General features: G+C 42.8%; 1 protein-coding gene across 7 annotated transcripts in view; it reads right to left on the bottom strand.

Annotated features, from left to right (window-relative positions):
• Nucleotides 1–13,332, bottom strand: part of LOC112252695 (CCR4-NOT transcription complex subunit 4) — a 39,406-nt gene that overhangs the window by 13,591 nt on the left and 12,483 nt on the right. For 2 of the 7 annotated variants that reach the window (XM_042323366.1, XM_042323368.1), the window contains exons 3-7: nt 11,483–11,609; nt 10,699–10,815; nt 9,223–10,274; nt 8,915–9,043; nt 97–315 (exon numbers count right to left, since the gene is read on the bottom strand). In XM_042323366.1, the coding sequence (XP_042179300.1) occupies nt 97–315; nt 8,915–9,043; nt 9,223–9,351 (477 nt within the window). In that variant the 5' untranslated portion in view covers nt 9,352–10,274; nt 10,699–10,815; nt 11,483–11,609. Of the gene's footprint in view, nt 1–96; nt 316–1,544; nt 1,793–8,914; nt 9,044–9,222; nt 10,275–10,698; nt 10,816–11,482; nt 11,610–13,332 lie in introns of those variants that run through there. The other 5 variants (XM_024424163.2, XM_024424162.2, XM_042323367.1 and 2 more) reach the window with 5 other exon arrangements.

Raw genomic sequence — 13,332 nt, 5'->3', positions numbered from 1 at the left:
ACTTTTCTGCAGGATGGGCAGAGGCTGTTCTTGTCTGTGTGGAGGCAGTGCCAGCAGAAGGGTAAGGTAAGGGCCAGGGTAAGATAGGTTATGTACCTTTCTGCAGGCAGGACAGAGGCCGTTCTCATCTGTGCGGATGCGGTGCCAACAGAAGCGGCAGATCTGGTAGCCGCAGGTGCAGGGAAAGAAGTTTACGTCGTCAATCTCCAGCGGCTCCATGCACAGAGGGCACTCCATGGAGTCGTCCTTTATCTCGGGGCTGTGGGACATCCTATGGCACGGCGAGGTGGAGCAGATGTCACGGCTGGTCACGGGCTGGGAGGGAGAAGCGTAGTAAGGGATGAGAGGATAGAAAGTTGAGATGGACACAATTGTTACTCAAACTCTATTTGGAGCATTTCTGAAGAATATAAATTGTGAATAATGGAGAACATGAAGAGTACTACCATCAATGCAAAATGTAGGCCTAAACTGGACCTGCTCACTTAGTTAGTAGTACTGGTAAAGAGGGATGTCCTATTATCATGTAGCCTAAGCTAAATGGTATGAGGCTCATCAATATCTTCTGCCTGTGTTAGCAGTTGTTACAAAGTAGTGGCTTGTGGAAGTCACAAACGAATGAGGTGGTGTTTTGACAGTAGGAGGGCGTTCTATCTTGTAGCTGTCAACTGTATTACATCACAGGTTGATCAAATAAACAGGCCTATCGAATCTTGGGGTTTGTTGAGGATGAGTTTGCGCTTGTCCGGGATGTAAATTGCAAATAGGATGTTACTGAAACAGAGCTAGTTATTGATTGTAAGTAGGCTAAATATATCGTCAAAAACTAGCTAGCTACATGCCAGCTAACGTTAGCTACAAGGGTAACACTAGTTGGTTGAATTGCAATTCAAAATCCGTTACTAAACTACAGCCTAAATACGAAGGGCTTCGCGCCCCTATCCTCTTTCTGGTGCAGCTGTACAAGCAAGCAGCAAACGTCAGCTGACTGATAGTTACTAGCTATTCCAACCAGCTTGATAGCTAACTAACGTTAGCATGTTGCTAATGGTTTGCAATGATTCTCTAATGTTAGTTCACGGCATGACATTATGTATCAGCTAGCCGTTCAGGTGCTAAAACAAAATAAAATACTCAAGTCGACGAGTAAAAGGACATGCACTTAATGTTGGGTTGAATAAATAGTTAACCAAAGTTCACAAGACATGGAGTCTTGTGAATACAAAGTGACAGCTTGCTAACCAACGAAGGTGCTAATAGGCTAACATTAGCCTACAAGCTAACTTCAGAGTCTAGGCTGGCATTCGCAGTTAGCTAACTTGGCTAGCTAGCGGCTGCGGCCTACTAACGTTAGTTTACTAGCTAACAGACGCCGACACAGTAAACCATTGACAGTTCATTAAATCCACAAATAGACAACGATGCAAAGGATGGCATTGACACAGAAAATGTATCAATTCGTTTATGCAACCATGGAGCTAATGCTATTTTGCCACGAAATCAGTAGCAGACAGTTACAATAATAGTTCGGGCTAGCCACTTACCCTGTCCGTATTACAGGGATTCCACTCCAAATGGACAGTCACACCAAATTGGGCGGGGATTGCTAATGTCTCTGAACTGTCCAGATTTGTATAGATAGACACTTTAGATTATGTTAGGTTTATTATTTCGCTATAATTCAAAAGGCTTGATAGATGTTTTGCCCTTTTCTTTCTTATCTGTAGAGACACTTTACGCTCTAACCACCATCTTAACTAGCGTTAAAATAGGGAGGAGGGAACGGGGCAAGCGCTCAGTACGTACTGAGGCTGCGTGGGAGGCTATCAACAAATGCATTGTGTGAAATGTAGTTAATTATGCTTTCAGTCTGGATACTTATGACGGGCAAATTTCCAATTTGGTGGTTGGTAAACAAAATCCCGGCTCTTCTGGGAATGTGCCTGGTAGTGTGTTTGAAGTAGAGGGAGTACTTTATTTATTATTTTATTTAACCCTTGTTTTACCAGGTAATTTGACTGAGAACACTCATTTACAGCAACAACCTGGTGAATAGTTACATGGGAGAGGAAGGGGGATGAATGAGCCAATTGTAATCTGGGGATGTTTAGGTGGCCATGATGGTATGAGGGCCAGATTGGGAATTTAGCCAGGACATGGGGGTTAACACCCCTACTCCTTGTGACCCGTCTGCAAGACAGGGCTTAGCATGTCTCTCGAGGGTCCAAAAATAGATTTCGGCTTGGAAAAGTTTAATATTTTCAGAAGGAGTCGGGCAATTGGTTAAGGGAGGAGGATTGGAGGGAAAGAGAGAGGAGGTTGAAAAAACGGAGGCAGAGGATGGGTTTGACTCTGTTGAAGAGGGTATGTCGAGGAAGATTGGTGTCAAGTTGCATTGATGGACATGGTTATGATAAAGATACATTCGGTCCAGTGGGAGTGAGATTTTTGAAGAGGGTGGAACCAGGCCTTTTTGCTGATCCCATGGATGGTTTCAGGTTGGGTGGAAAAGATGGTGGGTGCTGTTGAGTCAAGGAACGTAACCCGAAGTGGACTTTCTTCAAATTAGAGGGAGCAGGCACTTGGGTGAAGATCAGTTTCTTGCTTTGCTCTTAGGAATAAGGCACCATTGAAAGGAGTGCTTTCTGGGGTAGCGTTAAGTGGGATGGGGGAGCAATTGAAGTTGAGGATTCACGGTATTTGTGACGCCCACCGTTTAGTGCGAAGCAGACCCGGTAGTGAGCGTGGTGAAACAGAAGTCACTGTCAGTCCTTTTGAGTTTTCAGTCAGAGTCTTTACTCAACAAGGTCATGTTAGGATATATCAGTTATCCTGTTAGAGCGTGTAGGAGGGAGATTCCAAGATGTGGGAAGTGTGCAGGAGGGCATGGGGTAGAGGATTGTGTAGTTTCGGTGGATAGAGTTTTGTGTGTCAACTGTAGGGGTGCCCATGTTGGTGGGGATCGGAAGTGTTGGGTGCGAGAGAGGCAGGTTGAGGTGGCTAGAGTCAAAGTAGTGCAGAAGGTATGCTGAGGCAGTGAAGAAAGTAGAGGAGGATGGGTCGAGGGTGAGGGATTCTGAGAAGAACTCTGTGAATAGTAGATTGGTGCCAGCACAGAGGGATAGGCCAATGAGTGATTTATGCTTCAGTAAGGTTGGCTTCTTAGAGTTCATAGCAATGGTTATCAACTGTCCCGCAGAAATGGAATGTAAATCACGGAAAATAGATGCTGTGGTGAAAGCAGCAGAGAAGTGCATTGGGGTATATGATTTGACTTCAGTAGAGTCACAGGGTATGTTGAGTTGTAGTGTCCCGTCTTCTCAGGTCATTGGCCTAGGGTAGGATCCGATAGGGTCAAAGTAGTGGATTAAGGTGATGGGATTTAATGAGTTGTAGGGTTATTTGGTAGGGTAATTATTATTATATTAACACATTTTATGAAACAAAACATATATATATACAGTTGAAGTCAGAAGTTTACATTCACCTTAGCCAAATACATTTAAACTCAGTTTTTCACAATTCCTGACATTTAATCCTAGGAAACATTCCCTGTCTTAGGTCAGTTAGGATCACCACTTTATTTTAAGAATGTGAAATGTCCGAATAATATTAGAGAGAATGATTTATTTCAGATTTTATTTCTTTCATCACATTCCCAGTGGGTCAGAAGTTTGCATACACTCAATTAGTATTTGGTAGCTTTGCCTTTAAATTGTTTAACTTGGGTCAATCATTTCGGGTAGCCTTCCACAAGCTTCCCACAATACGTTGGGTGAATTTTGGCCCATTCCTCCTGACAGAGCTGGTGAAACTGAGTCAGGTTTGTAGGCCTCCTTGCTCTCACACCCTTTTTCAGTTTTAACCACACATTTTCTAAGGGATTGAGGTCAGGGCTTTGTGATGGCCACTCCAATACCTTGACTTTGTTGTCCTTAAGCCATTTTGCCACAACTTTGGAAGCATGCTTGGGGTCATTGTCCATTTGGAAGACCCATTTGCGACCAAGTTTTAACTTCCTGACTGATGTCTAGAGATGTTGCTTCAATATATACACAATTTTCCTACCTCATGAAGCTATCTATTTTGTGAAGTGCAGCAGTCCTTCCTGCAGCAAAGCACCCCCGTCACAATTGGGATGGTATTCTTTGGCTTGCAAGCCTCCCCTTTTTTCCTCCAAACATAACGATGGTCATTATGGCCAAACAGTTCTATTTTTGTTTCATCAGACCCGAGGGCATTTCTCCAAAAAGTACGATCTTTGTCTCCATGTGCAGTTGCAAACTGTAGTCTGGCTTTTTTATGGCGGTTTTGGAGCAGTGGCTTCTTCCTTGCTGAGTGGCCTTTCAGGTCATGTCGATATAGGACTCGTTTTTACTGTGGATACAGATACTTTTGAACCTGTTTCCTCCAGCATCTTCACAAGGTCCTTTGCTGTTGTTCTGGGATTGATTAGCACTTTTCGCACCTAATTACGTTCATCTCTAGGAGACAGAACGCGTCTCCTTCCTGAGCGGTATGACAGCTGCATTTTGGTCCATGGTGTTTATACTTGCATACTATTGTTTGTACAGATGAACGTGGTACCTTCAGGCATTTGGAAATGGCTCCCAAGGATAAACTAGACTTGTGGAGGTCTACAATTTTTTTCTGAGGTCTTGGCTGATTTCTTTTGATTTTCCCATGATGTCAAGCAAAGAGGCACTGAGTTTCAAGGTAGGCCTTGAAATACATCTACAGGTACACCTCCAACTGACTAAAATGATGTTAATAAGCCTATCAGAAGTTTCTAAAGTCATGGCATCATTTTCTGGAATTTTCCAAGCTGTTTAAAGGCACAGTCAACTTAGTGTATGTAAACTTCTGACCACTGGAATTGTGATACAGTGAATTATAAGTGAAATAATCTGTCTGTAAACAATTGATGGAAAACTTACTTGTGTCATGCAGAAAGTAGATGTCCTAACCGACTTGCCAAAACTATAGTTTGTTAGTAAGTCATTTGTGGAGTGGTTGAAAAACAAGTTTTAATGACTCCAACCTAAGTGTATGTAAACTTCCTACTTCTACTGTATATACAGTACAAGTCAAAAGTTTGGACACACTTACTTTTCTACATTGTAGAATAATAGTGAAGACATCAAAACTATGAAATTACACAAATGGAATCATTTAGTAACCAAAAAAGTGTTAAACAAATTTTTGATTCTTCAAAGTAGCCACCATTTGCCGTGATGACAGCTTTGCACACGCTTGACATTTTCTCAACCAGCTTCACCTGGAATGCTTTTCCAAAGTCTTGAAGGAGTTCCCACATATGCTGAGCACTTGTTGGCTACTTTTCCTGCACTCTGCGGTCCAACTCATCCCAACTCATCTCAATTGGGTTGAGGTCGGGTGATTGTGGAGGCCGGGAAATTGCTATTTTATTAGGATCCCCATTAGCTGTTGCAAAAGCAGCAGCAGGTCATCTGATGCAACACTCCATTACTCTCCTTCTTGGTCAAATAGCCCTTACACAGCCTGGAGGTGTGTTGGGTCATTGTTTTGTTGAAAATCAAATGATAGTGGGACTAAGTGCAAATCAGATGGGATGGCATATTGCTGCAGAATGCTTTGGTAGCCATGCTGGTTAAGTGTGCCTTGAATTCTAAATTAATCACCGACAATGCCACCAGCAAAGCATCCCCACACCATCATACCTCCTTCTCCATGCTTCACGGTGGGAATCACACATGTGGAGATCATCCGTTCACCTACTCTGCGTCTCACAAAGACATGGTGGTAGGAACCAAAAATCTCACATTTGGACTCACCAGACCAAAAGACAGATTTCCACCGGTCTAATGTCTATTGCTCGTGTTTCTTGGCCCAAGCAAGTCTCTTCTTATTATTGCTGTCCTTTAGTAGTGGTTTCTTTGCAGCAATTCGACCATGAAGGCCTGATTCACGTAGTCTCATCTGAACAGTTGATGTTGAGATGTGTCTGTTACTTGAACTCTGAAGCATTTATTTGGGCTGCAATTTCTGAGGCTGGGTAACTCTAATGAACTTACCCTCTGCAGTAAAGGTAACTCTGGGTCTTCCTTTCCTGTGGCGGTCCTCATGAGAGCCAGTTTCAGCATAGCGCTTGATGGTTTTTGCGATTGCCCTTGAAGAAACATTCAAAGTTCTAGACATTTTCCAGATTGACTGACCTTCATGTCTTATAGTAATGATGGACTGTCGTTTCTCTTTTCTTATTTGAGCTGTTCTTGCTATAATATGGACATGGTATTTTACCAAACAGGGCTATCTTCTGTATACCACCCCTACCGTGTCACAACACAACTGATTGGCTCAAACACATTAAGAAGGAAAGACATTCCACAAATGAACTTTTAACAAGGCACACCTGTTAATTAAAATGCATTCCAGGTGATTACTTCACGAAGCTGGTTGAGAGAATGCCAAGAGTATGTCATCAAGGCAAAAGGTGTCTACTTTGAAGAATCCCAAATATATATTTTGATTTGTTTAACACATTTTTTGGTTACTACATGATTCCATATGTGTTATTTCATAGTTTTGAGGTCTTCAGTATTATTCTACAATGTAGAAAATAATAAAAATTAAGAAAAACCCTGGAATGAGTAGGTGTGTCCAAACTTTTGACTGGTACTGTATATAATTGTTTTTCGGTTCCCCTTCCCCATTTTGTATCACAAAGTGTAATGGACCTATACAATAGTTCAGTTGGTGGTACTAATATAACATATTGGATGCCAGCCACCATTAAACCTCACCGAAGAAGAAGAACACTTATGGCAGGTCAAGGCTATGGCTAGGCAACTGTAAACATGCATGTTATATTTGCCTAGGCATTTGAAATAATGTAGTAAATAGAAGAATTGAAAAGTATTTTATTTAAAATGTATGCAAATTATCACCATTCTGTCACTGCGGTAGATGAGGCGTTTTAACTAATCATTGAAAAGTTATTTTGATGGTCAAACAACATAATAAAGATAGTTGTTCCTCATTCCTCCATCCACATAAGGGTGGGTTAAGGTGGTTGGACATTGTTTGGTTCAACATAGTCTGTGGTCAGAGTTGGGCAGGTGGGGTGTGGGGAGGGCAGTGACAGGCATGTTGCCAGGAGCCTCATCTTAACACAGCTTTGAGTGTCTCTGCCCGGGAACATCCCAGCCGTTATCCCACCTGCGATACTAAGGAGAGGGGAAAGAGGGGTGAGTGGGAAACCTAATTTCACCTATGAAGTCAATTAAGTATTTTTTCATTTCATGTGTTTATTCCCTGCCCCTACATATCTTCATACCAATATCCTTCTCCTGAGACATTCACTGTTTCCTCTGTGGTCTGAGCCAAAGCAGGGTAGTGGATGGCGCATAGCTGACCCTTCTGACAAACAAAAACCCATCATCATCATGGTATTCCCATCATGGTATGCTATAGGTATTCCCAACGCTTACCCTTGTTCCTCTCCTAGGTGGCAGGTCTCTCCACACAGTAGCACTCCCATGGCACCCAGGGTTACCACCACACAGCAGCACTGACATGGCCCCCAGGGTCACCACCACACAGCAGCACTGCCATGGCCCCCAGGGTCACCACCACACAGTGCAGGTTGTCCAATAGGGGGCATGTGAGAACCATGGCACAGCTCAGAACCTCCTCCACAAAGCTAGTCAGCACTGCCGCCATAAGACAAGACCACATTCTCATTCGTAATATGCTTGTCAGATACACACACTCTTAAATAATCTGTATTTCTCAACCCAATCCATGGGGACCCCCAGCCTTTCCACATCTTTGTTCAATTCCAACACTAGAAGACCTGATTCAAACCATCAAGGGCTTGATGATTAGTTGACTGGTTTATAAATCAGATAGTGTTGGAATAGTTCAAATATGTGAAGTGGTTGGTGGTCCCCGAGGATGGTGATGAAAAACATACACGCATTAGAAATGATCCAAGTACAGCATTTGCTGAAGTATTGCAGCTACCTGAAGGTTTTGGAAGGCCTAATGTCTTATTCATGGTACACAGCTCAGCCAGGTTGGGAGAGGTGGAGGCCAGGGCCTTCCAGCTGTCAGACAGGAGATGATTGTATGCCTTGTCAGAATTAGCTGGCTCATACCACACTGCAACACAAGTTTATCAGATCAGGGTCTGTATGTATAAAGCATCTCAGAGATGGAGTGCTGTTGATATCGGATCAGTTTTGCCTTTTAAATCATGGCGAATAAGATAATATGGAGAGGGGGGACCTGATCCTAGATCAGCACTTCTACTCAGATTCTTTGTGAATGGACCCTGATCAAACAGACATGCACCGATTATCACGGCTCAGGCTAAGACCCAGATGCAGACACAGGAGGCAGATAGTACGAGTCTCAGAGTTTATTATAGTTCAAGGGGCAGGCAAAGGGTTGTAATCCAAATCAGAGTCGGGCAGGTACAAGGACAGCGGGCAGGATCAGGACAGGCAGAAAGGTCAGAACTGTGAAGACTAAGACAACCAAAAACTAGAGCACAGGGAACACGCTGGTAGGACTTGACGGGACAAGCCAAAGTAGCAACAGACAAACAGAGTACGCAGGTATTAATACACAGGGGATAATGAGGGGACACCTGGTTGGGGAGACCAGCACAAAGACAGGTGAAACAGTGACACGGATGGTGAAAAAATGGTGATCGATCACTATTGACGACTGTCGATTGTGGTTGCCATACAGACACACGAGAGAAAACCCCTGAAAGGTTTTCCTCAAACTGGAATATTTTGACATTCCCTCTAATTTAGTCCTGGGCAAAGTTGTTATTATTTCAGTGCTATTCTCATCAACAACAACAACAACAACTTGATATATGTAGACTTTGATGTCTCGTACCTGCTTCAGAAATACTCACATACTGTTCTGTGATTTGCTGGCGGTTATGCCTGTCGCCCAATCCGAGACTCAGGTCACCGTTCTCAGTCATCCCGGCACAATAAGTTGCGGTCCTCTGCTCTTGAAGCCTGGCGACGCCACTGTTGCACTTAGATAAAACAACAACAAGAAGCAGCAATTTAATGTCATGCCGGAATACTATGGGAGAGGGATTTATTCTGCTTTGTATTTGGTCATAACAAACAGTTGTTACCACTCGTTAAGGGCCCGATTTAGAGTTGAAATAAGAGCACACAACACCGCTCCTAAACTTCTTTGCATATGTACCATGTGCTGAGAGTAGTTCAGTACAGCATCACTGTGAGAGTCAGTTCCAATGGCTGAGATGAACAGAGGTCTTTGTCCCATTCTGTTCAGAGAGTCTGTTGGGAAAAACATCCCAAAAGAACTCAGCATTAAAACCTCCTTAACTCAATGTAATATTTGTACACCGTATCCTCATAAACAGTTGAAGTTTTGCAGATCATGAAATTAGAACGAACCAGCAAGGTTCCTTCCTACTCCACCAAAAGGCCAACAATTCCAGTATTCGTCTGTCCAAATGTGAAATATAAAAGTAGTTATGTCTCAATCAAATAAACCCATTATATTAACATAATCGGATTGTTATAGACATAAGCCTACAGTATACAGTACAATGTGTTTGATGTAAGCCTATGTGAAGCTTGTGTGAGTTTCTGTGAACGTACCACAAGCTACTCTGTTTTCCCCATTGCAATAAAATCCACGTTCACACCACCTATGTTTTTTTTTTAAAAACAAGCCTCCGTGGTATTGTACAGCAAGCATGTCACACACTGTCCATCATGCTAAAACTAAAGTGGGAAAAGATGGTGCACTCTATAAGACAAGATAAGAGGGGTTCACCTGCATTTGATGAGGAACATATGACTAGTACTCACAATTTTTGATAGTCAGAATCTTTCTCTTCCTCTTTTACGTGAAGACCAGGAATAGTCCTCTTCTTCTGCATTCGTTCAGACAGTGCACAGGCTATCTGCCTGCCCAACCTGGCACTAGTATGCATGTCGAGCGATATCTTTGGGAATATGAGGTTACGGGACCTCATATAAAGTTATATGGAGAAATGTATATAAATATATATATTTTTTTAAGAACAACAATATGTCAGATCATTACCTTTTTTCCCCACAATTTCTAACCTTACACTGAGATTGATTCTCTCTCTCTACCTCTACCATAGTTTCTTGTGTCACGGTATTGATCTGAGAAGGTAACTAGCTAGGACAGACTTTCCTCTGGTCAATTCGTTGACCTTTTGAAGGATGAAGGGGGCGTCACATCTCTTCTTCTAATGCCTTTAGCAGTAGAGGGGAAATTAGAAGGAAACAGAGACATAATCGTGTCACTAAGGTGAAACACTGAACCTTCCATTTTTTTCTCATGTTACTGCAACCACAAAGAGACTCTGTGATAAAGGAGACTTCCTGTGATGTCAGCCATGCAAGCAGCTATCTAGAGATCAGGAAATAACCGTTCAGAAAAACAACATGAGCACAGACAGACCATGAGAACCAAAAGACTAAGTGCTCAGTGAATGGGGCTCTGTAGCGATACTGACAAAACACAATATCACTATCAAATACCTAAGTAAGCAAAATACATATCCAAAAGAACATGGGGATTCAGCTAGAGGTCGCAATTATAAATGAGGCAACATGAAAAATCATATTATGTTCCATTTTGAGTGGAACATCCCTTTAAGCCTAATGCATTCCTTACTTGGCCTCTGCCAGTGCAGCCTGTATAGCGTCCTCAATCGGTTGGCCGGCTGCTGCATGCCCCTCAGGGATGGGCACAGCTAATAGCAGGTCGCTCGGTCGACCCAAGGACAGAGTACTGTAGGTCAGGAGAAAAAGACAGGTGTGCTGCATTATGAAGCGGTTGTAATACATTGTACAATTGATGACAATGTAAGATTTACGACTCCTTATAGTGTTTTATTATCAGCTTATAATGATCCTGACTAAATAACAGCCACTTTGAGTCACTTGACAAAGAGAGGGATGCCAGCTCTGTATGCTGCTATCATGGTTCCTGATACAGTGGTGCCACCACAGAGACCTTGGAGAACACACACACACACCAGTGCGGCAAGCAAGGTATTCAAACAGAAAAATACCAAATTGACTGACTTTTCAGTTGTTTGTCCAAAACTTGTCATGGGTAACACCTTACTGATGGCATAGGGCAGGTCTCGTCGGGACACTTTCAGCGACGTCTTACTCTGGGCTAGGCAGTCAAGTTCTTCTGAGGACAACCCTACATGTACGCTCCCCCCTTTACTATGGCCTCCAACTCTTTGGCTGTGCTGAATGAGGCAAAACTGGGATACTTAGCAACTGCCAGTACTAACTATGAATAAACAAAGGATACCGGTAGAAATAACCTCAATGAAATAGTACATAAAATACTGAAAGTGCATTTCTTTTTGAGACATAAACAACACGCACAACACCTTTACATCAGGAACTTTGTTAAACAAAATGGTTCTCTTTTACTGTACCTCACGCTGTGTGGGTAGGGAATGCCATGGGTAATGTCATGGGTAATAATGGTGCTCTCTAGCGCCACCACCGACCTGTATTCTGCCAATGCCTGGAATACTGATGGGTGGACTCTGAAGAGACCATCTAGGGAAAATAATAAGCATGTATTTTTCAGAAATCTAGAGAATATAAACGTACAACAAATTATGATAATTAAAACAAATTCAACATTCAATTGCAACATGATGCATAATCTACTAAGAAATGTTGAGATGCCATGTCTCAGGAGTTGAGCAGAAACTCTCCTCAGCAATCTCAACTCAGAATCTCTTAGGTAAACACTGACAGCAGAATAAAGAAATCAGAATCCAGAATCGGAAAGTGACTTTTTGACTTGACTTTTTTCAAATTTTGTTACGTTACAGCCTTATTCTAAAATGTACTAAATACATGTTTTTCCACATCAATCTATACAAAATACCCCATAATGATCAAGCGAAAACAGGTTTTTTATGGTAGAGTGGCCAGATAGAAGCCACTCCTCAGTAAAAGGCACATGACAGCCCGCTTTGAGTTTGCCAAAAGGCACCTAGAGGACTCTCAGACCATGAGAAACAAGATTCTCTGGTCTGATGAAATCAAGATTTAACTCTTTGGCCTGAATGCCAAGCGTCACATCTGGAAGAAACTTGGCACCATCCCTACGATGAAGCATGTTTGTAGCAGCATCATGCTGTGGGGATGTTTTTCAAAGTCAGGGACTGGGAGACTAGTCAGGATTGAGGGAAAGATGAATGGAGCAAAGTACAGAGAAATGCTTGTTGAAAATCTGCTGCTCCAGAGTTCTCAGGACCTCAGACTGAGGCAAAGGTTCACTTTCCAACACGACAACAACCCTAAGCACACAACCAAGACAACGCAGGAGTGGCTTCGGGACAAGTCTCTGAATGTCCTTCAGTGGCCCAGCCAGACCCTGGATTTGAACCCGATCTGGAGAGACCTGAAAATAGCTCTGCAGCGACGCTCCCCATCCAACCTGACAGAGCTTGAGAGGATCTGCAGAGAAGAATGGGATAAACTCCCCAAATAAAGGTGTGCCAAGCTTGAAGCGTCATACCCAAGAAGAATCAAGGCTGTAATCGCTGCCAAAGCTGCTTCAACAAAGCACAGAGTAAAGGGTCTGAATATTTATGTAAGTACAGTCATGGCCAAATGTTTTGAGAATGACACAAATATATTTTTGTCAGATGTTACTATGGAATATTGAAGTATAATTACATACATTTCATAAGTGTCAAAGGCGTTTATTGACAATTACATGAAGTTGATGCAAAGAGTCAATATTTGCAGTGTTGACCCTTCTTTTTCAAGACCTCTGCAATCCGCCTTGGCATGCTGTCAATTCACTTCTGGGCCACATCCTGACTGATGGCAGCCCATTCTTGCATAATCAATGCTTGGAGTTTGTCAGAATTTGTGGGGTTTTGTTTGTCCACCTGCCTCTTGAGGATTGACCACAAGTTCTCAATGGGATTAAGGTCTCGGGAGTTTCCTGGCCTTGGACCCAAAATATCCCTGAGCCACTTAGTTATCACTTTTGCCTTGTGGAAAGGTGCTCCATCATGCTGGAAAAGGCATTATTTGTCACCAAACTGTTCCTGGATGGTTGGGAGAAGTTGCTCTCGGAGGATGTGTTGGTACCATTATTTATTCATGGCTGTGCTCTTAGGCAAAATTGTGAGTAAGCCCACTCCCTTGGCTGAGAAACAATCCCACACATGAATGGTCTCAGGATGCTTTACTGTTGGCATGACACAGGACTGATGGTAGCACTCATATAGTCTTCTCTGGACAAGCTTTTTACCCA

Source organism: Oncorhynchus tshawytscha, linkage group LG06 (genome assembly GCF_018296145.1).
Source record: "Oncorhynchus tshawytscha isolate Ot180627B linkage group LG06, Otsh_v2.0, whole genome shotgun sequence".
Lineage (NCBI taxonomy): Eukaryota > Metazoa > Chordata > Actinopteri > Salmoniformes > Salmonidae > Oncorhynchus > Oncorhynchus tshawytscha.
The sequence above is the reverse complement of the archived record's forward strand: the minus strand, read 5'-3'. Positions and strand labels throughout refer to the sequence as shown.